Below are 27,832 nucleotides of genomic sequence, written 5' to 3'. Positions count from 1 at the left end.
GTTGGGTCAAAAGATAGTGAGGACAACGTGAATTAGTCATCAGACGTGACATGGACAGTATAACCAATGCGTGATGTGGCACTCTATGGCCGAACTGCTGTGATATGCCTGGTGAACGTGGTCACCTGAAGGTTCATGGTGGTGCAAGTAACTCTGTGATTGTGATCAAGTGGAAAGGCAGGAAAGACGTTAGTCTCCTAAGGTCTGTTCGTAGTGCAACACCTGTCAATGGTTGTGTCGGGGGACACGTCAGGAGAGACTCAGGCTTGTGCTGTGGTGGCCTACAATTACCCAAGGGGCGTGTCACTCGTGCAGGTCAGGCGCTGACCCTCTCATCCATCTACTGGCCCGATTGTGACGTCAGGCTGTGCGTTGGGGACCGTCATAAAGCACATCACACAAAGGACGGGTCCTACATCTGCATCAGCACAGCAGCGGACATTTCAATATTCACACGTTTATGTTACACATAGTAACATATTTCCTTCGTGATATAAATGAAATGTTGCTTTTAAAACAATTTATCATATTTCAATATCTTCTGGCTTTATCCTTTGAGATATTTTTTGCAAATGAACCAAAGTCCCCCACTACGTCTTTTGATAGGACTGGGCTTGCGTGCATTTGCAGAGTTGCCCGTCACAAGTCTTTGTGTGTTTTACCTGATCTGCCGTTTGAAGGTTTTATTTTCTTTTGATTTTTGAAGCTACAGACGAGAATACGATTTGTCCACCAGAGGGAGCCCTCGGAGTGCATTAGCGTGCTACAGCAGTGACGTCAGGCCGCGTGTCTTCCCAGATTCCGACTGGCACTTCATGCCCCTCCTGTCCCGTTTCATTTCTGATTCCAATGCACCATCACAGCAGCTCTTAATCCCCAACTGTCCATTGGGTGGTCTTCCTCACTTTCCCACTTCCCAAGTACCACAGGCATTTCTCCATTTCTTACCCTCTCTGTTTCCAGACCTTTAACTTCCCACTTTTAGGACACAACACTTTTGTCCAAAGCACCCAGTTGAGCACTGGCCCATTAAGGACTCGTTGGCCCAGGTTCCAATCCTGTGCCCTGTTAGCACATTGTCCTTGTGGTCCTCCAACATCCTCATCAGTTTTAGGTTAGCTGGAAATTTCAAGTGCGCCCAGTGATGGGCCGAGACCCTGAACTAGGACTGGTTTCTGCTCAGCACCAGCACTGTGCCCAAATCTTGGGTTGTCATTTTTTTGGGTCCTCTAGAGCTACAGTGCCATCTGGATGTCCTGGATCTGAACAGCTTGAGTGTCCTTCAGAATAGTGGGTGGGAAAAGGCCCTGGAAAACAAAGCTGAGACTCTAGAGATGTGAGCTGGCAGCATTAAGCACTGCTCCACTATGCCACCCTTTACTCAATGGGCTCAATGAAATTTAAGGCTCACACATTTACAGAGTCTACCTTGGTATGAATGGATACCAGCTTCCTTACTGGAATACAAAAATTTCACATGGGAACCAGGAGAGCATGTCAGGACTGGGATTTGAACCCACAGCTCTGAAGGTGGGAGGCTGCAGTGCTAACCACCGTACCGCTCCTTGCTGAATGTGCTCTAAGAGTGTGGGCCCCCAGTGCCAACCCTCCGGCCTGTCAGGTGGGCATGCCCGGGTATGATCTTAGTATACTAAAGACCACATGGAACCAGAAGAACTTGCCTGGGCTGGAATTTGATCTTCCAATTCTGGACCTGTGAGAGGGCAGAGTTAACCACTGAGCCACTTCTAATGGAGGGTGTTTGACTGTGGTGGGCTCAGCTCATGTCTGAACACCTTGTGCTGTCTGGGGGTCACTCGCTGCAGATGGCACCTCACAGGGTTCTTCAATCACGTGTGGGTGTTTTTTATGGAGAGCACCCCACCACCCCTTTTGCTCATTCTCAGGTACCCCTACTGTACAAGATGGCATCCTAGTTCAGGGACAGACAGGATGGTGTTAGGACAGGTGTAACTGCAGGATGGTGGACTCCCTTCAGCTTCCTGTCCACTTCTTGTCCTCAGCCTATCCCCGCCATTTTCTAGTCTCATTCAGCATCCACCAGACTGACCCATCCATGTTAAGTGCCATGTGAAAGGCGCTATATAAAACATCACTTACGACAGCTGGCACCAAAGCTGGCTGCAGGCTGGTGTGTGTGTGATGCTCTTGGCAGCTGCAGCAGTGAGGGTTTAGGTGGATTTGGGAGCAGCTGGCCAGTCCTAAGCCATGCCGTGCCCTTGGGCTCTGTGATAATACGCAGACTTTCGTTTGCCCCTCGCCAGATCCCCAGACGACACGTGTGCACGCGGCCGGACAGGCGGACAAAACAAAATGCTCCTTTTTTTTTAATATTCTTTATTTTGTCATCCCTTTGGCTGGAAAAAGACTGAGATAATCCTGGGCTTGTCACCGATGTCCGCACCGCAGTCCAAAGCAGCGTAATTAGAACCCTGAAATTCTCAAATGTGAGGGTCCGAGACGTCAGGTAGGAGTCATTGAGCCGAATGAGTTCATGAAAAAGCACCATGGAGAGCTTCATCCATCCACCTTCAGAATCCATGGCAGGGATACAAGATGCCCACCCTAAACTGGATTAGTCTAACCTGGCACTGTTGGATTTTCAGCTCACCACATATGCCAATCTAACTTTTATGGAATACAAAGAAATCCCACATGAAACCAGGAGAACATGCAGACTCAGCGTCAGGCCTGGGACTTGAACCCACAGCTCGGAATCTTTAAAAATGCTGATCACCTTTTTACTGAATGTACTTGATGTGGTGCCAACTCTGGCAGCACACAGTGCCAGTCCTCACTGAAGGCACCCATTTAGTGTTCCTTCTTTGGTGTACCTCGCCATGGCAGCTCCACACTGGCACTGCACTACAGAGACACATATAACCCACATGAAACACGCTGAAGCTCAGTGCCATGATCTATGTGAAAGGCGCTATATGATAGACAGACAGGAGTGGTGGGCATCATCTTGTCCCACGTACAGAGCCTGGCGTTGCTCCACCTGCATGTCCAACCAACTTTGCAGGTGTTGCCACTCTGGAGCCCTGATAAAGCAGAAGGTATGAAGATGGGTCATTTCATTGAATTCAGTGGTCAACTCCAATGAGCTCACCAGTTGCCCTCCTAGAGAGGCACTGGGCCAACTTCTTGTGCCCACTGGGAACGTTCTCTTAGGTATAGTGTGGGATTTAAAGCCAAGACTCTTTATAACCGGCCATGACGCCAGCTCCACAATCAGGCCTACTTTCAAAACTCTGCCCACTTGAACATTTTTGATTCCGTGGTCACCCGGCATGCCCAGTTCACTCACTCTTTCATTTTTGTAGCGCCACTGAATGGCAGCACCCCAGATCTGGTGACGCAGGGCAGAAATGGACATATTAACAGCTGGCAGCATCACAGGGTAAAGGCAGGGCACACTCAGGAAAGTATCAATCAATTTATTACACTTCAAATTTTAGCTTGTGGTCTTCATGGAAGTATGGCACACACAGTTGGCATCAGAGATTAAATTAAGTAATAATAAAACAAAAAAAAGAAACAAAAAGTGCCTGAACTGGCCAACCGTGATTTGTTATTGTGGTGGCACCACAGCTGGAAGGGTCAGGAGGACAAACTGACTGGCATGAGCCTGGCACATGGGATTGGGTTAACCCAAGCACTTTTAAACAGAAGGCCGAGTGCTGGAGTGTTGTGTTTGGAGGCAAAATATGTCACCCTGTATTTCATATAGCGCCTTTGGCAGAGCCCACTGTCAGTACAGTCACCACAGTCCTTAACGGGATACACCATCACAAGGGGCTCCACAAATCAAATCATTTCAGGCTTTTTAACTCTGAATTTTGATTTTTTTTTATTGTTTTTAATGTTTGTCTTTTTTTTTCCATTTGGTTTTTCATATTTTCAATGATTTATTAAATGTGCGGATTTCATTAATTTAGTGCTGAGTGGTGCCAGGACTAATAATGTGCCCGTCACTTCACCTTTGTCTCCGATCTCGATCCTGTTGTTCAAAATCTGGCATGAAAAGGGCAACCCTCTAAGACATTTATGCTTTCATGAATTTTGCTCTGAGTGAGGAAGTCCCTTAGGTGACATTAAGTGGCTTCCTTGTCACCTAGAGGATTAAGGGGCGTGCTGTGGGTACTGATATGGTTAACAATATTTCTGAACTGCTCCTTTAAAAGAGTTTATGCTGCTTGTGTTTTGTGGGTGGTTCCTAAAGAGGTGGGGCTACCTGTCAATCTCTGTTGAGGGACCACCCCATGTCTGATAAAGGCTCATGGGAATTGCAGTCCAAAAGGTGTGTTGGTTGTTCTTGTGAGTGTTGTGAATTGTTGGATTATTCTGCTTTTTTATTGACTTATTTATTGTGGTCATTTGAAGGATTCTGGTTTCTTGATGGTGTTTTTGGGGACTTTATCTCCATTTTGAGGCCTAGTCAAGCCTTAGGCCTCCCATTTTCTTGTGGCAGGTCAATTAGGATTCAGGCCTGCATTTTGTGGGGTTTTTTGAAAGCCTCACCTTTTTGCCATTTCTGTTCTTCTGCAACATCACAAGGGATGGAGGCAGTAACTGCCTGTTAGAATTTGGGACAGCTGGGGACGGTGATGAATAAATGATGAATAAATCGACAATTACAAGTGCGTTGAATAAATAAACACACATCTAACGCCATACTTTCCTTTTATGGTAATGCTCAGTCATTCAATCCCGCCTTCACGCTGGCCCCGCCCCATCCTGTGACTGCAGGTGTCTCATTGCCTTGCTCAAAGTTTCCTTCAGTAAAGTGTGCCAAGTGTGCCAAGTCTCAGCAAAATTGGTGCACCATGGGAAAAGTGGCTGCATGTGAACAGACAGACTGACAAAGAGACCGACAGACAGACATGACAATCACAGGAGATGCTTTTCAGGTTATATACACACACCAATCAAAAGTGGGAAGGACCCCAGTCCACCAGTGAACACACCCGCCCTCACTCACACTAAGCCACATTGAAGCCACAGGCTAACCGACCTGACATCTTCATGATGTCGGAGAAAACCCATGGAGTCACAAAGAGAACAAGACAACTCCACATGACATGATGAGCCAAGGTCTCCAGCACTAATCACGGCCCGCCTGCCACAGACAGACTACATCAACGGGGGCACAACGGGGGGGGGAAACGAAAAGTGCAAAGGAACAAATGCTTTCTCATGTATCTAGTTCTGTGACGCCTTGAAACCGCACTTTGAGCTCCATCTTCGGTACAAATATGTACATTAGAAAGAAACGGTGTCATTGTCACTGTTGTGCTGGGTGACAGCAAGCAGCTCTGGGCACCGGCGCTCAGTCTCCAGCTGTATTGTGGGAATTGAATGTGCACAGCAGGAATACATAGAAATACGGATCTGAAAGGCACTATATGATAGATAGATAGATAGATAGATAGATAGATAGATAGATAGATAGATAGATAGATAGATAGATAGATGTGAAAGGCACTATATGATAGATAGATAGATAGAATTTAATATTAGTATAGATAGATAGATAGATAGATAGATAGATAGATAGATAGATAGATAGATAGATAGATAGATAGATAGATGTGAAAGGCACTATATGATAGACAGATAGATAGAATTTAATATTAGTATAGATAGATAGATAGATAGATAGATAGATAGATAGATAGATAGATAGATAGATAGATAGATAGATAGATAGATGTGAAAGGCACTATATGATAGATAGATAGATAGAATTTAATATTAGTATAGATAGATAGATAGATAGATAGATAGATAGATAGATAGATAGATAGATAGATGTGAAAGGCACTATATGATAGATAGAATTTAATATTAGGATAGATAGATAGATAGATAGATAGATAGATAGATAGATAGATAGATAGATAGATAGATAGATAGATAGATAGATAGATAGATCCCATGGTGACCCCAAATAGGATTCCACCTAGAGTGCAGTGCCACCACCACACAGATTCGCTATCCTGGGTTAGAAAGCCACAGCCGAATGTCACCCGAGTGGAGTTTTCTTGTTCTCCCAACCTCTGTGTGTCTTGTCCTCCCACAAACGCACAGGTCAAGTTACTTCTCCCTTCCGTGTGGATGTGTAGCGGAGTGGGACAGGCGTCCTGTTCTGGACTCTTTCCTACCTTCTAGGCTCCCGCAGTCCTGATCGGGATTTGAGAATGTTACATAATGAAAGTCACCGGGTCACCATCTTGGTAGAGCAAACGGAGCGCCCTGTGCCGCTGCGGCCGCCGCCGCCTTGTTACGCCTACTACTTTTTAGTTTTTTATCTTCCTTTCATTCCCGTCAGGCTCTCCCTGCACTACTCGACCCTGAAAGTGACACTTTAGCCCACAATTCATTAATCCACTTATGTCATCGGAGCCTTTTCACTTTGTTAATCTGCTTTACTTGTCCGCCCCCAGCTGTCCCAGCGCTGTGTCCGCGGACGAGGGGCAGAGGAGGAGCAGAGCCGCACGTGGCCCGGCATTCTCCTCTCCATAATCCGATTTCAATCAAGTCCCACTAATCACGAGCAATCGCCGCAAAACTGAGCCCTGGATGGGACCTGCTAATCTAGATTGGCACAAGGGAAGACGAGGGTCCAGGAAGGCAGAGAGCGAGCGAGCGCGAGCGAGGCTGCCGAGGCCGCTCACTCACCTGGTTGTCAGGTTACGCGGCGGTGCGGTGACAACAGGTGCCATGTGGCGACAGATTGGGAATAAACGTGCGTGAGGAGTCAGTCGCACAGGGCACAGCGGGCAGGCGGCCTGCTGGGCTCTCCAGCTCGGTGTGACCGGACCATCCATCATGTGACAGCTCGAGCGGTGGCGGGCAGCGCAGCAAGACCAGAGACTTCACGTTGGTTTTTTGGTTTATCTCTTGTTATGTTGCGTCTTAAACTGACATGATCGGGAGTTTACCGAAACTTCATATCTCTCTGAAAGGATCGGACGGCGTTTCCATCAGGATCTGCATGATATTCAGCCAGCACATGACCCCGGAGCAGGTGCCTGCTGTGCCAGTTTGGCAAACGTGAGTGCGGGACCCTAGAGTCTGCCGGGGGGCTGAGGGCAGCAGACATCCACTGCGTTGGTTGCCATGCTCAAACCTCCCAAGACCAAAAACGTCTCCTGGGTGAGTAAGCGCGACACGGCATTGGGGATACCTGGCAGCTCTTCGGGGAATGTCGCAGTGAAACCAGCAGCACCCAGCGCTGCGCCTGCGCGCCTCGCTCCGCAATTCAATTCCATTTGTCCGTTAAGCTTTTAAGAGTCTTTGCGTGTCCTGACTCCGTATGCTATTTTTGTCATTCCATCTTTATAACCGAATATTATTTTTTACAGTGGTTTTATTAATTTCAGTTTTTATGAGCTCTTAGCGTTTTTTTTTCTCATGGACGATTTGTTAAAAGACGTTTACTTTTCATTCGCTTTAAAAAGTGTGAGATGATAGCGTCTGACTTGCTGGGTTTCAAAGACCACAGTGTGCGCGCGATTGTTTTTACGGGACCTTCGAATTGAATTTTTCGCCAGAAAGTGGTGGTCGCGCTTTGCGATGGTCAGGCAGTCCGCTCAGGACCTTCTGTTCTCGTGTGCTTAGTGCGATAAAAACAGATTTCTTGACACATTTCATTACCTATAGTCACATTTCATGTTGTTATGTATTAATTTGCGTCTCTCTCTCTAAATTAAAGTATATAGTGAGAAGTCAAGCAAAATGACCCCCTTTATTGGTTAACTAAAAATATTACAATATGCAAGCTTTTGAGGCAACTCAGGCCTCTTTTTCAGGCAAGATGTAATATTATATATATATATATATATATATATATATATATATATATATATATATATATATATATATATATATATATGTATGTATGTATGTATGTATGTGTGTGTGTGTGTGTGTGTGTGAATGCATATGAAGGAATCCATCCATCCATCCATTGTCCAACCCGCTGAATCCGAACACAGGGTCACGGGGGTCTGCTGGAGCCAATCCCAGCCAAGGCACAAGGCAGGGACCAATCCCGGGCAGGGTGCCAACCCACCGCAGGACACACACAAACACATCCACACACCAAGCACACACTAGGGCCAAGTTAAAATCGCCAATCCACCTAACCTGCATGTCTTTGGACTGTGGGAGGAAACCAGAGCGCCCGGAGGAAACCCACGCAGACACGGGGAGAACATGCAAACTCCACGCAGGGAGGACCCGGGAAGTGAACCCAGGTCTCCTAACTGCTTACACAAAATTAAAATAATAAATATATTGATATTATATTAATATATGGTATTTATAATTTAATTCTGAGCAAAATATTTCGTTTTATGCAACATGATATATGCCTTCAAATTGAAGCTGTCATTTCACCCATGAAGGCTACTCGGTTTTGATTGTTAAATCGTCTGTAAAGTGGAAGCTCGCAGTCCCAGACTGTGCCAAGGGATTTTCAAGGCAAGCAAAGCACCTGCTCAAAGTTGTGGCTGTGCGTCTGAGGCCAGAATTACAGCAAGAATGTAATTGGATCGTTTATTTATTTATTTATTTATGTATTTATTTATTTATTTATTTATTCATTGCCCCGTTTTTTCTTGTCTCCTTTAGAAATTCCATTCATCCATCCATTTTCCAACCCGCTGAATCCAAACACAGGGTCACGGGGGTCTGCTGGAGCCAATCCCAGCCAACACAGGGCACAAGGCAGGAACCAATCCCGGGCAGGGTGCCAACCCACCACAGTCCTTTAGAAATTACTCATTCAAATTGGTATTATTATTATTATTATTATTAATAATAAATTTAATGCTCACATTTGTTTGTACTTGTGCCCCCCCCCCCCCCCCCCCATTGCCCCTGATCGCCTCCCACAATGTCGGGGGCGTGTCCTCAGCGGTCAGGACCTTTAGGCTAACAACGCGGCAGGTTTAGACAACAACATCATTAACAACACTAATAATTTTTATAGCACATTTTCATACAAGGATGAGCTCAAAGTGTTTGCAAATTTTCAAAGAAAAAAACAGTTAAATTAGGCAAGTATAACAATGAATAAGTAGCAAGACCAAATCAATCAAGTCCGATGATAAAGTCAGATGGCTGGGAGAACAGATGAAAAAATCTCCAGTTAAATTAGGAAAAAAAAAAAAAACCTGCAGTGGTTCAAGGGGCGGTGATCGTGGTAAAAGACCACCCAGCCCCCACTAGGCAGGTTTACAAGCTCATCTTCAGATATTTCAAAACCACTTTTAGCTTTCTAAAAAAATGTCTCATTTGAAAAGGTTTTCGGTGTTTGACTGGTGCCTGAACTTTTTCTCCTTGATTTAGCCTCTCGTTTTGCTAGCAGTGAGGCTGATTTTCTGGTTCTTACCTTAACTTTCCATCTCGACTGCATCTCTCCTTTCACTTATTACAAAAATCTTTCTTTCTGGCTCACTAGCCAAACAGCAGCTAGTTGAAGAAGCTTTGAACTCGTCATCCTCGCATCTGACATGTGCTGTCTACTTACAAAGATTGACGCGCATCATGCCGACCAATCAAAACACAGCACATCTGCTAGAGCCCACCCTCTCAACTCTGATGCCAGTAGTCCTAGGGTGTTGTACCGTGTTAGCCATTATGAATGTAGAGAAAAGTCAAGCAAAATGACACCTTTTATTGGCTAACTAAAAAGATTACAATATGCAAGCTTTCGAGGCAACTCAGGCCCCTTCTTTCAGGCAAGATGTAATCACAGTCTTCATTTTGACAGGTGGATAGACATGATGCTTAGATTTGAAAGGTTCTGGAGTAGAATGAGAGATAAAAAGTATTATTTTAAATGTTTTAATCAAATTTAATAATATATATGCAAGAAATATGATATGGGAAGTATCATATAAGATGCAAATACAGGGAGATAAAAAAAAATAGAGAAGAGAGATGCTATATTACACTGAGAACTAATACCTGTACATATTTTAGATATTTTATGGTGGGCAAGGCTTGCCTGGAGGAGAGCAGAGTTAGAGAAGAGAGACAGAAGTTTGTTTATTGGTAGTAGAAGAAAACTTATGAGGGTATTGTGATAAATCAGTGGGTCTCAATCTGTGGGGCGGGCCCCCCTAGGGGGGCACGAAGATGTGAAAAAAAAGAAAACAAGAATCAAAAATATGAAAAATACATCTACTGAAACCATAACAAATTAACTTAAACTATACATTCTGATACTAGAAAAATAAATATAGAGTTAGATAAATGTCGATAACATTTAAGTAGGTATAATAAAATATGCATCTATGATATATCATTAATTAAAAAAGAACAAATTGGTATTAGTGGGCTGCTTTCAAAAAAACGTTAGGGGGGGCGCAATTAAAACTGTTATGAAAACTCGGGTCGCAAATACTTAAAGGTTGAGAAACGCTGCGCTAAATAAAAGGTCATTTGTGCCTGCGGTTTAGTGGCCTGCAATGCCCCCTACAGGTCACTCAGCAAGAGCCACCGGACGAGTTAATACTGATGACTGAAAGTTTCCTCTTGGACCTTCTACAAGCTGTCCAGCTTCATTTTATACCAGTAACGGCCCACTGCACGCTATACACTTGACTTGAGTGTTACTAGTTTTTATCTTCTTTCTTTCTCTGTACGTTTATCATTCGTTTGCTCAGAGGTTGATGCGCTTGCTGCTTCCTGAGCAGCTCTTCTTCTTTTCTCCACCTAGCGGCCCGCTTCTCCTCTTCTTTCGTTGCCATCTTTTTGCGTTAAAACTGATTAAATCAGTGTTTATTTTGCAATTACTTAGTATGTTTTTCTTAATTTTTCACTTAAGCTGGCACTTAAATAATTCTCGAGGAAGATTGAAGACTTAAGATAAGAAGAGGTAGGGACAGTGATGGCGTCGGTGGTAGGGATGAGAACGGCGCCCATACGCATGCGCCGCACCGCCGCCTTTCTGCCCGCTGCTGAGAGTTGATTCTACAATAAAATAAAAATATAAAGAGAAATAACCTTGGAGGTCAATCATTACCCCAAAAGCGGATAGTAGACGTCACGTAGTATATGTGTACCAAATTTCAGGACAATTGTTCAAACGGTTTGCAAGCTATAGGTGATTTAAAATCCTGGACAGGCAAACGGACAGCCACGGTAGCCTATTAATATATAAAGACGGCGCCTTTCACCGTCTCGGTTTATGAATGTTTTTGTTGTTTTTCCCAGGATGAAATTCCAGAATGTTTTTCCTAATGCGCAGAGCGTCACAAAAAAACAGCAACAAAAACAATCCTGCATTTTATGACACGTTTCATTATTTATGTTTTACCAATCACTGTATTCTTATTTATCGTCACGTTTCACAATTTATTTATTTGTTTGTTTGTTTGCTTTGAAAGAAAGTAAGTCACACACTTTACTGGCTGTGCTTTGTACTCGTCGTCCTTCGCAGCGGCGACTCGATTGCTACTCCTGCGAGGGTGAAATCCAATTCGGCCGTCATTAGGGCGTTAATCCACAGGACATTACAGCGATGTCTTCGGTATCAGGCAGTTAAACAGATGGCTTTAAACCTGCATGTATATACAGTATGTGTGGTCCGCGATAAAGAAAAACTCGGATTAAAACTCTAATTATACGATCCAAAGAAGTATAAACAACGTGTTGCTAATCCTTAAATAAGTGCCATAAGAAACGTGTAATACTCAAAATGGCCACAAGATGCCACTACTGTTTCAAATTAAACAATTAAGATTCAGGTCTGAGGAACATGCGGGCCAGTCGATGGCATCAATGCCTTTGTCATCCAGGACCTGCCTACACACTCTGGCTACATGAGACCTGGACATTGTCCTGCTCCAGGAGGAACCCAGGGCCCACTGCACCAGCAAGAAGTCTGAGAACATCTCTGAGGATTTAATCGAAGTAATTAACAGCAATTAGGGTCCCGTAGCTTAGCACGTGGAGGGCTGTGTGACCCTCCAAGGATATGCCCCCCTAGACTATCACAGACCTACCACCAAACTGGTCATGCAGGCTGCATAATGTTCATCACGATATATATCCAAACTCTTTAATTTCTGTCACATATGCTCAGTGTGACCCTGATCACATCTGTGAAGAGAACAGGGCACTAATATCAGAGCTGCCAATTGTGTATTCTCTGGTGAATGGCAATCAAGATGTACAGTGATGGGCTGTGAGCACAGGTCCCACTAGGGGACCCTCATGCCACCCTCATGGAGTCTGTGCAGATTGGTCAAAAACATGCACACCAGTAGCCAGCTGGAGGACATTTTCTAGAGCTCTGGTAGTGCTCCTCTGGTTCCTCCTCACACAAAGGAGCACTTACCAGTCCTGCTGCTGGGCTGATGCCCTTCTACGACCCTGTCCAGCTCTCCTTGTGTTAACAGCCTATCTCCTGGTATGTTCTCCATGCTCCTGAGACTGTGCTGGGTGACATGGCAAACCTTCTTGTGATGGCACGTATGGATGTGCCATCTTGGAAGAGCTGAACTACCTGTGCCACCTAAATCAGCTGCAGGTACCACCTCATGCTACCAGCAGTGACAAGGACACTAGCAAAAGGCCAAACTAGAGAAGAGTCAGTCAGGAAGGACAAGGGGAGAGTAGCTGTCTGTGGCCACCATTCCCATTTTAGGGGGTGTCTTGCTGTGGCCTCTCCAGGGACCTCATGCATAACACAGTGCATAGAATTCACAATAAAACATGGTGTACGGACAAAAGCGGAAATGTGCGTATGCAGAAAAAAATCCAGATTCATAAATCTGTGCGTTTACCAACTTCCACATTCTTCCTTTCCATAAATCCCAGTCATCGTGAACAGTAACGCACGTGCACGCGCCTGCCGCCCCTCTCAGACTCCTCCCAGAATTATGCCTGTTTGAATATGCAAATCAAGATAAATAGCCCTTAAACTCAGCATTCTGTGGAAAGGCAATGGCAAAAGCATAGGGGGAAAATAGAAGAATTTCAGAGAATACCAAGTGGAGGCAAGAAAAATGAACTATTTGTTGGTTTAAACAGTAGGATAAACAACAAAAGGAAGTTGATCGAGTAACAGAGAGTGTCGAAGAAACTTGAAAGCTCAAGTTCACAAAGTCGCACAGTGCCCGAAATAAAAAAGAAGTTGTCACATATCAAAGTCACTGTGAAAGGGAGTCGTAGCCCACCGACTGAGTGTCATATGAAAGCTTATTAGGGTACAGAGAAAAAAAAAAAGGTGCAAAGTGGGAAAAAAACACAAAATGTCAACTTTAATCTCGAAATTTCCACTTTAATCACATAGTTTATTTTGTCATTAAAGTAGAACATCATAAACTTCATCTTAATATCGTTTAATTTACTAGTTTCTCAAATCCCATCGTAACTAAAGTAGGACGCTAAATGCTTTGTTTTGTATTTGATCTTCTATGTGCTCTGTGTGTGTGAATCACTACGTGCTTCCGGGCTTTCTCTTCTTCTGACTGGACACAGAATTACATTCGTGATATTACAGCTCTCTGAATAATTAAAATACTGAGATGTATACTTGATATTATTTTCATAATGATAGGAGTTAAAGCGTGTTATTAAATATGGGAACACGGTGGCGCAGTGATTGTTTGTGTCTCACGCAAGATGCTTGCTGCACCATGCGCGACCTTCAATGAAATACTTTACTGCAGCAGTGCTGTCTCTTTCAAATGTACTAACAGCCAATTCCTGTCCTTACTTTTCTTTCTCCAAATACCCAATCGCCACACAATCAGCTCTGTAATAGACGTTAAGCCATCTGTAAGCTGTGAACGCAGATTCTTCAAAATTGTTAAGGAACATTGAAATATCTTCGTAGTACATGTTTAATTATTCTATCCATCTATCCATTCACTGTCACGCCAGTGCAAGAATACAGTGTGAGACAGGAACAATCTGCGAACAGAGTGCCAGCTCCTTGCTAGCACTGCAACACTGTGTGGTCACGTGTTTAATTATTAACAATATAGATTATTTAAATGAAGTTTAAATCTTATCTGTATAATGTAATATACGTACTTTACTGCATTTCATCTTAAAAATGATATCAAGAGCTCCAAGAAGACAGCGCTTGGAAATCTAAATCGACTTAGAAGCCAGTCGTCTTCATATGTAAATATGTTCTTCATAAAGTGGCTCAGGTTGTGTAATATTATAACTGTATCTCCAGTTTCCAGTCAGGTGATTGTACTAATAAATACTAACAGTTCTACAAGGAGCACTTGATGGACTGATTGAGTGCGTTTAGGGTTCTTGGGATGAAACTGTTTCTGATCTATGAGGTCCATACAGGAAAGGCTCTGAAGCGTTTCACGTACGAGAGCAGTTCAAACAGACTGTGCACTTGGTTGAGGCAGCGTGTGCTTGATGCTGTATACTGATAATCCGATCAGGTGCTGTAGATCTGTGATTCCACACTCAGATACAGTGGGTTAAACACTGAGTGGGGCACTGAAAGTAACAACACTAAAGCAGCTATGGTATTTGGAATACTTTGGCCATTCCGTGGTCTTACAATCAAATGCCTTAAACTAATAAACGATATGCGGTTAATTTCAATTTATTCGATAAAGCCACGTCAGGGATGTGAATCTAAAAAAGAAAGGGAGACCACATAGAAACAGTAGCACTGCTTTGACGCTGGGTGCCGCCAGTCTGCAAAACCGAGTGGAGAACTTGCGTTTTGCCAGGGATTGAGCTGGCGTGAAAATGTGCATGGCTTTACGGCAAGTTTCGTTTTAATACATCGTGATGTGAGTGTGGAAACAGGAGTATGCAACATTTTTGTGTGTACGCACCATTTATACATGAGGCCCGAGGTCACCTGTTGTCACTTTCATTTGCACCAAAGCAGATCAACTTGTTTCCTAATTGCTTCCTAACTGGACAGACTGATATCCCTGAAGCTTCACTGATTTAGTGTTAGACTGCGATATTTTTTTTGAGCAGTGTATATAAAATATAATGTCGCTCATTTCCTCGACGGCTTACCTTACACCAGTTTTTCCATCGTTTCAATTTCAGTAGATGGTTTCTGCCCTCTAGTGGATGCTCAGATTGAACAGACAAGACGATTCACATCTCCGCTTGGTTTCGTTCACTGCCACTGCGCATTGAAGACCTGAAATAAACTCTTAGGCAAAGGGAGTTGGAAATCCACCTCTAGTACGAGTGTGTGAGACCCCACAACGGCCACCAGTTTCCAGTCTTCATCCAACAAGTGTGGAGTGGTGGCTCTGAGGCTAAGGATCTGAACCGGTGTCCGGAAGGTTGCAGCGGTCCGGTGCCACTCAGATTCACACCATTGATGGGACGGTGATTTATTTATTTTTTTGGTGGGTATTCCAGGAATGCACACAGCCTCGACCCGACCCGCACACACTCCCAGACAGAGACAGGAATTCACGAAATCAAATAAATGAATAAATAATATTGTGGCGACCTCCGTGTCCGGTTCGAAAAGAAGAAAAAATCAGAAGGGTGAAGCAGAGAACTGGAACAGTACAAAAACACAGAATTGTAACAGCAAAAATGAACGTCTTTGAACTTGAACTATTTACAATTGGCTGTAAAGCTCTCTTGTTTCTGGCCCTGAGAGATGCCGTTAAAGAAAACCAAACAACAACAACAACTTTTATTTCTAGAGCACATTTTCATACAAATGATGGACCTCAAAGTGCTTTACATGATGAAGAAAGAGAAAAAAGACAAAATAAGTAAGAATTAAAATTAGGGAACACTGGAGCAGCCAGAAGAAGAAGAAGAAGAATTAACATAGAATAAAAGTAGTAATTCTTTACATGTATATAGCACTTTTCTCACTACTCAAAGCGCTCTCCACACAGGGAGGACCTGGGAAGCAAACCCACAATCTCCTTATTGCAAAGCAGCAGCACTACCACTGAGTAAGGTCTGGTGGCCAGAGAGGACAGAAAAAGAAAACAAAACTCCAAAAGGCTGGAGACAAAAAAAAAAAAAATCTGCAGGGGTTCCCATGGCCACGAGACCACCCAGCCCCCTAACATCAATGACCTCACAATCAGTCCTCGTGGTATTCAGGGTTCACATGGAAGAACTTGACGGTGATGGTCATGTGGACTTCTGCCCTTTAATCCATTAATGGAGGGACATCACAGTGCTTTGATCAGGTGGTGAAGAGACAGTAGAGGGGTTAGTATGGATTGTGGAGCCACCATGAATAATAATGATAACACTGGTCTACAAAAAATATTTTTTGTTTGCTTTTGGGAACTTCAGAGCAGCTCTTTATTAAGTTTTTTACACTGATTCCATATATGAAATCGGAATTAAGCTAGAAGGTCAGGTTTTTGAAATACACATCATTGACATTTTGACAGTTTTGAATATGAATATAATATATCAACACAATATCTGGAGTTTGTGCCACCAAAATTGCTTTGATGTGTTTATTCTGAAACCAAACCAGAAGATGATACCAGAGACACATTAAAGTATATTTATGTCAATTTACCTCAATATAAAAGTGATGTTGGAGGCACTCGTTTTTGCGCTTGTCTCTCTTTGTAAGAACCAAAAGTAGTCACCCATCATGCTCGGAGTGAGTTTTCCCCGATATCGGTTTTCCATCACCTTTGTATCTTGATGAAATCTTTCCCCGTGCTCATCTCTGACATCGCTTAGATTTGGTGGAAAGAAGTCGAGATGAAAATGTCAAAAATGCGTCTTCAGTGACATTTGGGCTCCCGTAAGCTGATATACTTCTAGCAGGTTCTCCACAAGCTCAGTATAATTCTCTGCTCTGTGACTGTCAAGAAAATTCTGGACAACCTGCACGAATGAGGGTGCTGATTCAGTTTCCTTTTGAACTCCTCGTCAAGCATCAGTTCACGCATTTCAGGGCCAACAAAAACACCTTCCTCCATTTTGGCTTCACTTTTCTTGACACCAAACTTATCTCTTAAATGCTGAAACGCATCGCCTTTACTGTCCAGTCACCCTAGTTGTCCAAGACCTGGAACATCATAACTAAAAAACGGGACGTGCTGGACGAAAACGATTTTCAGATTTGGAGTCAGCAAGTGAAATTTGTTAAAGTACAGATGAAAGAATCCCAGTAGCACAATGCTTGTTGACCAGTGTACTTAAATGCATATACAGAGTATCAGAGTTACACTAAAATGGAGCGATGAGAAGTCCATGTTACAATAAGGGGTTGTTAGCAGTTTTTTAAAGTGCTCCACCGTATTAACCTGGTGACTTTCTATCGGTCAGATTTTAGGTGTCTAACAGCAGAAGGCCGCCTCACCACTTCTCTTGGAATTCTAAGTAGACCCTCATTTGAAGATCTAAGGTTACAATTAGAAGTGTAAGGTATCAGACATTCTGAAATATAAGATGGAGCAGATTATTGAAGGCTTTGTAAACCATCAGCAGTATTTGAAAGTCAATTCTAAATGGCACCGGTAACCAGTGTAGTGACGCTCAGACTGGGGTGATGTGCTCGGATTTTCTTTTCCTAGTTAAGATTCTAGCAGCTCCATTCTGCACTCATTGTAACTGATTGATGTCTTTTCTTGGGTGGTCCTGAGAGGAGTGCGTTACAGTAATCGAGCCGACTGAAAACAAAAGCGTCAACTCAGCATCTTGCAATGTTATAAGAGGTCTAACCGATTTCGTAATGCAACAACACCTTCCTTCTCGAACCCTCTCCCTAGAGATGGGAAAATGATAGCAAAGCGTCGAAGCTTGTGTCACTCAATCTGAAGCGCAGTGAGTCGACTCACTGTGTCGGAGCTTGGGTCAAAACACCGCTGTCACGTGACCCATGCTTCACAGCGCGCTTCATAGGTTTGACGGCGCTTTGTCGGTTTGACAGCTTTGGCGCTAAATGAACAGGTAGCCTGTAATAAAATGCAGGGGGCCTGCCTTGACCTCAGTTAACCACCAGATGTCGCTGTTCATACTGGGGCTGAGACTTCAAAGCTTCGAATAGAAAGAAAACCTCAAAGCTTCATGAGGCTTCACTGCCTCTCCCTCGAGAGCCCCAATATTGCCCCTCGGTTTTAGGTATCGCGTCAGTCATACCCCCTGCTGTCAGTCCTCTGCGCAGTACTCCACCCTCCCTCAATCAGACCCAACAGACACTCCCAAGGGCCTTCAACCAGTCTGGGACGTTACAATATCTTAAATAGAAACAACAAAAACAAAATCAGACAATCCTCCCCTTCCCCAATTGATGATAACAAATACAACACACAACAATAACGCAAAACACCCCCGACAATGTCCATGAATCTGTCCCAATGCAGCAGTAATGGAAGGAGTGGTGTGGAGTGAAAACGACGATCCCGGGAACAGCTTTCCATAAGTCATGTAATAAACAATCCTACCGGCAGTCCCGCACGGCGAGGGGTGAGATTTGCGGGAGCGCTCCCTCCGAAGACGCACGACGACTAGTCCAACACTACTCACAACGACAGGCAGGCACGAGATACTCCATTCATTCATCACCCGGGTATCAACGATATTCCACAGGGGTCATGTTAGACGGGACAGACGGGTACACAGAAACACAGACACCTCCTCTTGCTGCTTCGCCGGCTCCTTTTCTAGATTCCCGCTGGCCCCCTCTTGTCCCCAGCAGCCCAAATGCACAAATTAGCTGTCTCCATTTTAAATGAAATCAACACCACAATCAAGAGTGCAGAAAGTGAAGGGGTCTGCCATCCACTGTGAGGTAACCCTGAGCTGGCCCTCCACTGTCTAACCCGCTTATCCAGCCCAAGGTCCTGGCGTGTCAATCCTCTGCGTATTTGGGGTGCCTTTGACCCCACTCTATTACAAAAAGACCAGTTTAGGCCAATGGATTCTGTCTTCTTTCCGATGGATACCAGTAGCTGCCGCTAACAAGTCCAGCTCAGTGCGTGGAAACAATCAGACCACCGTGATCCCAGCTGGAGAGCTTCGTCATGTTAAGACCCCACACTGCCAACATCTGCTTCTCGTTGTTCGAGGATGTTCATCATTTAGTTGATATAGCGCCTTTCACAGCCAGCCCTTCCCTGCTGTGCTCATATATCAGATGAAACGACTGCCCCCTTTGCACGAGGGACCCTTTTGTAAGCTTCAGCTGTATTTGCTTTCCGAGCGCTCTGAAAAGAAGTGAGCCTTTACATAATTGATGGCTCTCAGGTTAACAGACACCAGTGGCAGCTGCCATTTCCGGGATCCTGTTGACAAGCATGCCGGCCAAAGCAAAGGTACCTGTTTTTTGTTTTCTCTTTTTGATTGCCTGTGAGTGAGGCGCTGGCCTTTTAGGGGTCTTTATGGTTAGTTAGGGTAGCGCATTGCATGGCATATGCCTTCCTGTGCCAGCCACCTGTGTGCCAGCCTAGGCTTTCAGGATGAGTGCAGCCGGGGCCTTCGAGAGAACGCCATTGTGTCTGTGCATCTTCTCCTCGGCACACATGTCACCTTCTCTATGGTGACAGGACATGGCATGAAAGGCCCTCTGTGATGTAAAGGCAGATTGCCGGTTCGGGAGCTTGGTGACATGAAGTGACAAAGGGCAGTGCGGTGGAGCGGCCGAGGAGAGGCTGACCCCAAGTGCCAGGAGCTCAGATGTAGAAGACGCCTGTAAACAGTTGAGGAAGCTGCCAGCTAAATACATAGCAACAGTAATAATGGGGCTCAATGAAAGGCGCTATATAGAGCACAGCTTGTATTTTATGGGTGGCCGAGGTGTAATAATGTGCCCACCATGCAAAGCTTTTTGTCATGGCATTCAATGGACTGATTGATTGATGAATTGAGCTGATTCTGTCGCCCAGACTTAATAATAAGGTAGAGGTAGAATACATTTTATTTATATAGCGCCTTTATAAGGTTACATTTGTTGAAGTTAGTAGAGGTGTGTCTGCAAAAGAGAAAAGGTTTGAAGATTATTAACATGCAGAAAAGGAAAGAAAGTTAAAGACTCAGCGTTTGGGCTGCAGAGCCTTCATCAGGGGTGCAGGTCACGTGCAGAGGAGGGAGCAAAGATGGGCAGATGAAAAATGAAAAGGGGACAAAAAGCTGGAGGTGAACAAGGAGTCTCTCGTGAAGACATGGAGCCGGAGAAACGTGTGATTCCAATCCTGAGAATGAGCTGAGCTTCTTCTGGCTTTCCTGTGAAAAGGGTCTTCAAAGTCCTGTGAAAGGACACAAATGGAGAGCTCAGTGTGGCTGTGCTGACCTACAAGAGGCCTTGTGAAGTTCAGACACGCTCCCTCGTGTGGCCTGCTAGCTGTCCCCCTGTGTCACCTCTCTAGATGGCCAGACACATCCCATAAGAAATGCTGCAAATGACCAGCCAGAGGCCTGTTGTGTAATATGGAATGTACCAGAGGGACCAGAGAGAAGGCCATTGTTGGTGACATATCTACAGCACTTGTGACAGCTCAGACAGCCCCGCGAGGAATGTGGCTCTCCTCGGTGAAGTGCAGTTTGTGTATTTGAGGTGGTCAAAGGTAGGTGGTCAAGGGTGGGCGTGGAGAGAAGGGCACAGTCTACAAAATTGGGAAATTCTGTTTGAGAAAGTTTTTGGAGTGGGAGGACCAGCCGGCTTCATTATTGAGGTTCCTCTTAGAGTGGAGGTTCTTATGGAGCAAGCGTAATTGATATGTGTGAAATGTAAATTACAAGTTATTTTTGACAGCGACCTTACTCTATAGTTCTGAGGTCTTCTCCTGACTTGACTGAGGGTCCTGTCCATGACATGAGAAGCAGTGAAGAAACTCCTCATTCTGAGTGCTTCATTGCCAACATCAGGCTCATCACTGCAGAGGTGGTGGAGCTGACAGACATCGAGAGTTTTTAGTGTGCTGGAGGCGGACGGAGCCGTAGATAAGGTGATGGTTGGAGTCAGTCCTGGCAAGCGGATAGGAAGACTGATATCTAAAAATGGTGGAGTTGTGCTCGGACAGTAAACCTAAACAATGGATGGAAATGGCTAAAATCACAAATGAATTCCTGGAGCTGCCTTGTGGAATTAGAGAGAGAATGTTATTAGTCATAAACGAGATGTGAGGGACCCGGCTGGGATGCCCATGAAGTCACCCCAGGACACTAGATGGCAGAGAGCTCAGGCTCAGGTCCCTACATGGGTGCCCACAAGGCATGCTGGGTATTGTTGTCCCGGGGGACAGCCATGTTGGGTTCCCTGATGGCCACCAGGGGGAGCTGTGGGATTTGGGAGTCCGTACTGTCTAGGGCTTCGGTGCTGCAGTGTCACGTCACCGTAAGGATTAGATAGATGGAGCTGCCTGCCTCACACGGAGTCGGGTGGAAGGTGGACAAAGCTCGCGAGGAGGCATGGAGGAGAAAGAAAAGAGTTGTGCTTGTGCTGGTGTGCTGCTTATACTTGTGGCTGTGGTGGGAAACGCTTGCTTAAGAAGAGTTTCCCACAATAAATGACTCTTTTGCCTTTTTGTGTCTGAGCCTGTTTGTGTTGGGTGTTTGGGGAGCTGGAGCGCTCCCCCCAGGGTCCACAGAGGAGAAAATAAAAAATAAAAAAACAAACAGATCCTTCTTTTACCACTAGATGGCAGTAACGTGTTTGAAGTACAATTCTTGTCTTGGAAGCTTGTTTTTGAACTACTGCCACTAGTTTAATGGGTGAGCTTCGGGGTGGACTTACAGAGGAGTGACTCATCTTTATTTGTCCATTAGATGGCAGTAAAATGCTTTCATATTTTAAATGCAGTACTTTTAGTCAAATAGGGGAAGAAATCTACCAGATGTTTTAGATAGTATTGACATCTTTGTGGACTTCAAATATTGTTAGTCTTGAAGGAGAAAAGAAGCAGATCTTTCTTTTTTCCACTAGATGGCAGTGAATTGTTTTGAAATAATGAGTGGCAAAACAGTGAAGCAGATGTTAATTTGACCAATAGGAGGCGGACTTGAGTTCTGGTACCTCTGGATGATACCTAAGGTTTGCTCCTCTTTTTCTGAACAAGGACACTGTTACGGGCAAGTGTTCACTCCAAAGCAAGTCTGATCTGTCTTTGCCCACTAGATGGCAGTAACGTGTTTGAATTACAGCTCCTGTGTTAGTTTAATGGGTGCAGAAGTGTGGCTGATCTTTAGTGGTCCCCTAGATTGCAGTGAAATGGTTTTTGGCTTTTCAATTCGGCATTTTTAGACAAATAGGAAAATAAATAAACCAGATGTTCCTTTATGTACTAAGTGGTGGCTCTGAGGCTAAGATGAGGCACTGGCATTCAGAAGGCTGCTGATTTGAATACCCTTTACTGCCAAAGGGGGAGGTCCTACTCTGCTGGGCACTTGCTCTAGGGGTGCTGTACAATGGCTGACCGTGCACTCTGACCCAATGCGAAAACTAACAAATAATATAATATACAAGTATATAATATATAGTATATAATATACAAATGGGCTGGGAGCATGAGCTGAAAGCGAGTGTGTTTCTGCACCCACTGCACAACGAACCACCGGGATTGGGACTCAAGTACAGTGGGTGACCAAAATAAAGAATAAAAAAATAAATGGTATTAATATGCTTCTGAACTTCAAATATTGTTAGTGTTAAAGGTAAAACAAAAACAAACAAAAACAAAACAGATCTTTCTTGCTCTTCTAGAGAGCAGTGACAAGTTTTGAAATACAACTACTAGCATTAATGGGGGAAAGAAAAAGCTGACAATAAAATGTGCTCCATTAGTTTAGTGGTGGGGTTTGTGTGAGTATCTGGTCTTTATTTGTCCACTAGATGGCAGTAAAATGTTTTTGCATGGAAATGCAGAAATGTTAGTCCGAACTGGTGAGATGTTTCTAAACAGAAAAACAGAAGCAGCAGTTCTTTGTTTCTCCACTAGGTGGCAGTAGCGCATTTTTGTAATACAACTGCAGTGAACTCTCGATATCCACAGGGGTTACGTTCCAGAAAAACTCTGTGGGTATGGACAACATGTATAATGAAGTGTCCATCCTAGGGGGAGCTGAGTTTAGGTCGTTGGCTTGCAGGGTGGCCTGTTAGGTAAGGGAGCTTGCTGGCTATCCACTCTCACCCCAGTCATTACTTTCACTAATGGTCTGCCTACTGTTTCACCCACAGAAACCTCATTACGACTTTGACTTGCTCTATAGACAGGTTTGATGGTCTTCTAGGCGCTCCACCCGAGACCACCAGTGACCACAGTAGGGCCCATCTGAGGAGCTCACTAAACCACCCAATCAGAGAGTAGTAGCAGCAGGTGGTATTTAATGAATGTGAGCTTATGACACACACTTGTTGGGAATTCCTCATTCATGGAGAACAACTGAGAGCTTCGGTTGCCATCACTTAGGAGGTTGCACTGGCACCGGGTAAACACGTCTCATCTGTTGAGTGTAGTGGGCATGCAGACCCGGACACCTAAGGGCGTCACAGACCTGTTATTGCAGAATTGTACATGTTGGTTTTTTTTTTTTGTCTGCTGCACAGGGTCAGTAAAACACCCCCTTAATGTCCATCCCCATCCCGTCCCACAGACCTTATGCACAAATAGGTGTGATTACAGTGAAACAGATTACACTTTTATAATGGCAGATAAGCAAATCTGAAGGAACAAAATCCATGGATAGTGATGATAATGAGTGTAAACAATAAATCTGTTCTTAGTTTGTCCACTAGGTGTCAGTAACACATTTTTGAACTACAACAATTAGTTTAATGGCTGTAGAGAGACGCCTGTTTTCATGGTTCCACTAGGTGGCATTGACGTGTCTGAAATGCTCCTGTTGTTCTGATGCCACTTCACATACTGAAGCTCGTCAGATGTGAGATGCTGTCCAGTGTGCAGCTCCATACCACACAGTTTAATGGTCGCAGCTAAGTTTCACGTAAGGAGGACGGACACTTAAGGGTCAGGTAGTTCTACTCAAGGGCGGCACGGTGGCGCAGTGGTAGCGCTGTTGCCTCGCAGTTAGGAGACCCGAGTTCGCTTCCCGGGTCCACCCTGCGTGGAGTTTGCATGTTCTCCCCGTGTCTGCTTGGGTTTCCTCTGGACACTCCGGTTTCCTCCCACAGTCCAAAGACATGCAGGTTAGGTGGATTGGTGTTTCTAAATTGGCCCTAGTGTGTGCTTGGTGTGTGGGTGTGTTTGTGTGTGTCCTGCGGTGGGTTGGCACCCTGCCCGGGATTGGTTCCCTGCCTTGTGCCTTGGCTGGGATTGGCTCCAGCAGACCCCCGTGACCCTGTGTTCGGATTCAGCAGGTTGGAAAATGGATGGATGGATGGATGGATAGTTCAACTCATTTGCTTTCTGGTGACGCCCAAGAGCAGTGACGTGCCGCCAGCTGATAGGCACATTCAAGGAGTAACAGCACTGGAGTCTGTCTATGTGACAATAAGCAGCAGTTACATGTGGAACAGTTCAGACACTAGAGGGCAGCGCAGTCAGGCCAGGCAGTTCTTTCAGGTAAGTAAGGCTGATGTTTCAGGATCGGGTAGCTGTACTCACTAATCACGGCACCTTAGCGTGAACTTCAATGGACTCCACACAAGTGGCAGTAGAGACCCCGTAAGCCTCTAGTAGTTTAGACACTAGAGGGCAGTGTGGTAGGTCTGAACTCTGTTATGGATACCAACACTAGAGGGCGATGTACTCAAGAGTCCCCTCATTTCAGGGTATGGGGTCCAGGTGTGTGTGCACCTTGTGATGGACTGGCACCCTGTCCGCTTGTTATTCCTGCTGTGCACCCTATGGTTGCAGAGATTGGCTCCAGATTCCCTGCAACCCTGCCCTGGATAAGCGGGTGAGCAAGATGGAAGGATGGGGAGAGATGGTTGTTTTAGGTAAGCAAGATGGAAGTTTCGAGGTCAGGTAGTTTGATTCACTAATGTTGGAGCTCAGCTGTGTGTTGATTAGCACACGCGAGTAAGAATGTCACTACACTCTGGACACAGGACAATGAGGACCCTCTGACAAAGTGCGCTGTTTCACTAGCACCCCCTAGTGCTGATCTCCATCCTTCTCCTCTCTAATACTCACGTGGGGTCATCCTGCCGTCATTCTCCACTCACTCCCTTGACAATCTCTTGCCAGGGTCTGCATTTTGCCTTGAGGTGTCCCCGGGGTGCCAGGACTAAGGTACCCGACCAGGTACCCCATGCCCTTTTACCAGTGGCATCACCCCAGCCTAACTTTTCAGCTCTTTGTCTCAGGCTGCACACCTTTGATGCTGATATGTTTGGTTGCCCCGGTAACAGCAGGCTGGCAGCACTCTCTCACTTCACAGCTGATTTGCCCCCCCCAGCACAGCTGTAAACCAGCCTGTGTCACACGTCACCCTGCCTATCATGGTGGGAAAGCTTCCATGGGATTCTGAATAAGTGCAGGATGGTGACATGTGACTGTGCCCCCCCAATTCCCCCCACAAAGTCTGTCTTGCCCCCCCCCCCACCCCTCCGAGAGGTAGCAGCGCAGCAACTTTAATTAGTAGCCAGTTGTTTTGGTGTCTAAAATGGTGAGAAATGCGAAGTCTGCATCCTGCCAGTCTGATCTGTCACTCTTCATTTTATATAGCTCCTTACACGACGAGCGTCATCACGTGGACCCTCAAATGCACTCTCTGGCTGATTTTAATTGCTGCTCCAGGACCCGAACTGGCAACTCTGTTAACTTTGTTGTCAAAATCTCAAGTGGTCTGTGAAAGGCGCTATATATCAGGCAGGCTCATTAGCAGGCAATAGATATTGGATGAGGATAACAAGCAGCCACCAGGGGGCAGTTGCGTGCAGTTTGTGACTTGCAGGCACACACTGAGGGGAGCACAGAGGACTAGGACCAGGAGGCCCACCTTTCACTCTTGGGGGTCCCCCATGTGCCTCATGGCATCTGAGGGAAGCGTCTGCTAAAGTGGTCTCTGTGTAATAACTGGGGCCGTTGACTTGACGGGACTGGACGCTTGAACTCCGTACAGGGACAGTTACAGTAAAGCAAAGAGGGACCTTCACAAACTGACCTTTCTGACTGATTGTCCCATTCTTGGACCCTCCGTCCACCCATTCCCACCCCCCAATTGGGAGTCCCAATTGGGAAGACACTGCATCTCCAATAGTCTCGTGGAACAAAGAGAGCGCCCCCTGGTGTCAGGACTGTCAAGTACAGCAACACACGTCAAAAATAAAGCACATTTACTGCTCACGAGGGAGGGAGGAGTAAAGGGAGAAGTCAAAGATCTGCCATTGACTGAGGTGAGCCTCAAACACTTCCCCTCTGCCCCTCTACAGTATGTGCCATCTGTTTGTCTCCTGACTCCCCGGCATGCCAAGGGTGAGATGCCATCAGGTGCGGAAGCAGCAGTAACAGGGCAAGCCACCGTGTCCCCCCCAGGGTGTCACTAGCTGTGCGATCACAAACAGGAGGGAGCGCCTCCCCCTACAGCCTGGCTTGCATCACAGTGACAGCCACTGAGACCGTCCCCCTATTGTGCCAGCTAATTGGCGCTGACTTCAGAGGCTCATCGCCGTGCTGAGGAGTAGCCAGCGTGGTGGACTTGGGCATCAAATAAATTAAAAAAGGGAACAGTGAGCCGTCTGCGTCCGTGGAGAGAAACGCCTGCCAAAGTTTGTTTGCATGTTGAAGAAGGCGCCAGGTGGGCATGCTGGATAGACATTTCATGTCGCCACGGGCGAAGTCGGCTACCAGCAGGGTAAGTGCTGCCGGGGGTCATGTGCTGGCTGGGCTCTGCAGCTCTGGCTTACTTTCTAAAAGAGAGTGTGGTGGGCATGAGGCACAGGTTTGGGGGGGCCACAGGGACTTCGGGACCACCCCAGTTCCCAGGTCACTTCCTGAGCCGCCCACTGTTAAAGTTTACCTCGGGGATGTGAATGGTGGAGTGAAGCAGGCAGAGCGTCAGCAGGCTGAGAGACAGAAGGCCGCAGGGTCCAATCCCACCGCTGCCTCCATGGGTCTCCATTTGTATTAAATCGGGGTTATCAATGCACAAGGCGCTAAATAAAGGGACGTCTGATTGTGACATGTGGCTTAGTTAGTGTGGGGACTTTGTTCATCCTGCATGATCCTCCAAAAGACCACTGTGTTGTTTATTCACAAAATCAAACACACAATGCAATATTATAATTGTGTGAGCAATAACAGAACTCTGCGGTGGGTTGGCACCCTGCCCGGGATTGGTTCCTGCCTTGTGCCCTGTGTTGGCTGGGATTGGCTCCAGCAGACCCCCGTGACCCTGTGTTCGGATTCAGCGGGTTGGAAAATGGATGGATGGATAACAGAACTATATAGAGGCGCTATATAGAGGAAAGATTGCCTCATGTGAGGATGGGGTGGGTAGCATCGAAAATATAAAATAAAACTGGAAGAGTTTGGACGGCAGTTATCATGAAAGACGCTATATTTATAAAACTAATAATGTGTTGCACAATCCAAAAGTCTGAGTTTGTATTCCTCATGAAAGGTGTTGCATAAAATAAATATATATTAGGTTGGATAGCTTGGATAATTGTGAATTGTGGTCACCATGCAAGGCGCTATATAAACAAATGTTGTATTTTATAAGTGACCGTGGCTCTGCCCATGTGCAAGTGAAACAGGACAGTGAGGAGGCCCCGCCCACCTGCTTCCCCCTCCCCTCGGCCTGCAGCCTCTGTCTTGGATTAGCGTGAATATATCACTGCCGCAAGCGAACTCTGAGAGAAGTCGCAAAATCAACCGGAATGTTCAGGCAAATTCTAGTAAAAAACACCGATTTAAATCCATGAAGTAGTTCTCACGTTCGC

The 27,832-nt window shown here is 45.4% G+C and overlaps 1 protein-coding gene across 4 annotated transcripts in view; it reads left to right on the top strand.

The window, feature by feature from the left end:
• LOC114653175 (voltage-dependent L-type calcium channel subunit beta-2-like) overlaps positions 1-27,832 on the top strand; it is a 235,806-nt gene that overhangs the window by 87,194 nt on the left and 120,780 nt on the right. Inside the window, exon 1 of one of the 4 annotated variants that reach the window (XM_051929260.1) lies at positions 6,603-7,182. The exons of the other annotated variants lie outside the window; for them this stretch is intronic. Coding sequence (XP_051785220.1) covers positions 7,147-7,182 — 36 coding nt within the window. The 5' untranslated portion in view covers positions 6,603-7,146. Of the gene's footprint in view, positions 1-6,602; positions 7,183-27,832 lie in introns of those variants that run through there. 4 annotated transcript variants of the gene reach the window in all.

This window comes from Erpetoichthys calabaricus, chromosome 6 (genome assembly GCF_900747795.2).
Source record: "Erpetoichthys calabaricus chromosome 6, fErpCal1.3, whole genome shotgun sequence".
Classification (NCBI taxonomy): domain Eukaryota; kingdom Metazoa; phylum Chordata; class Cladistia; order Polypteriformes; family Polypteridae; genus Erpetoichthys; species Erpetoichthys calabaricus.
Note: the sequence above shows the minus strand (reverse complement) of the source record. Positions and strands in the feature narration are given on the sequence as shown.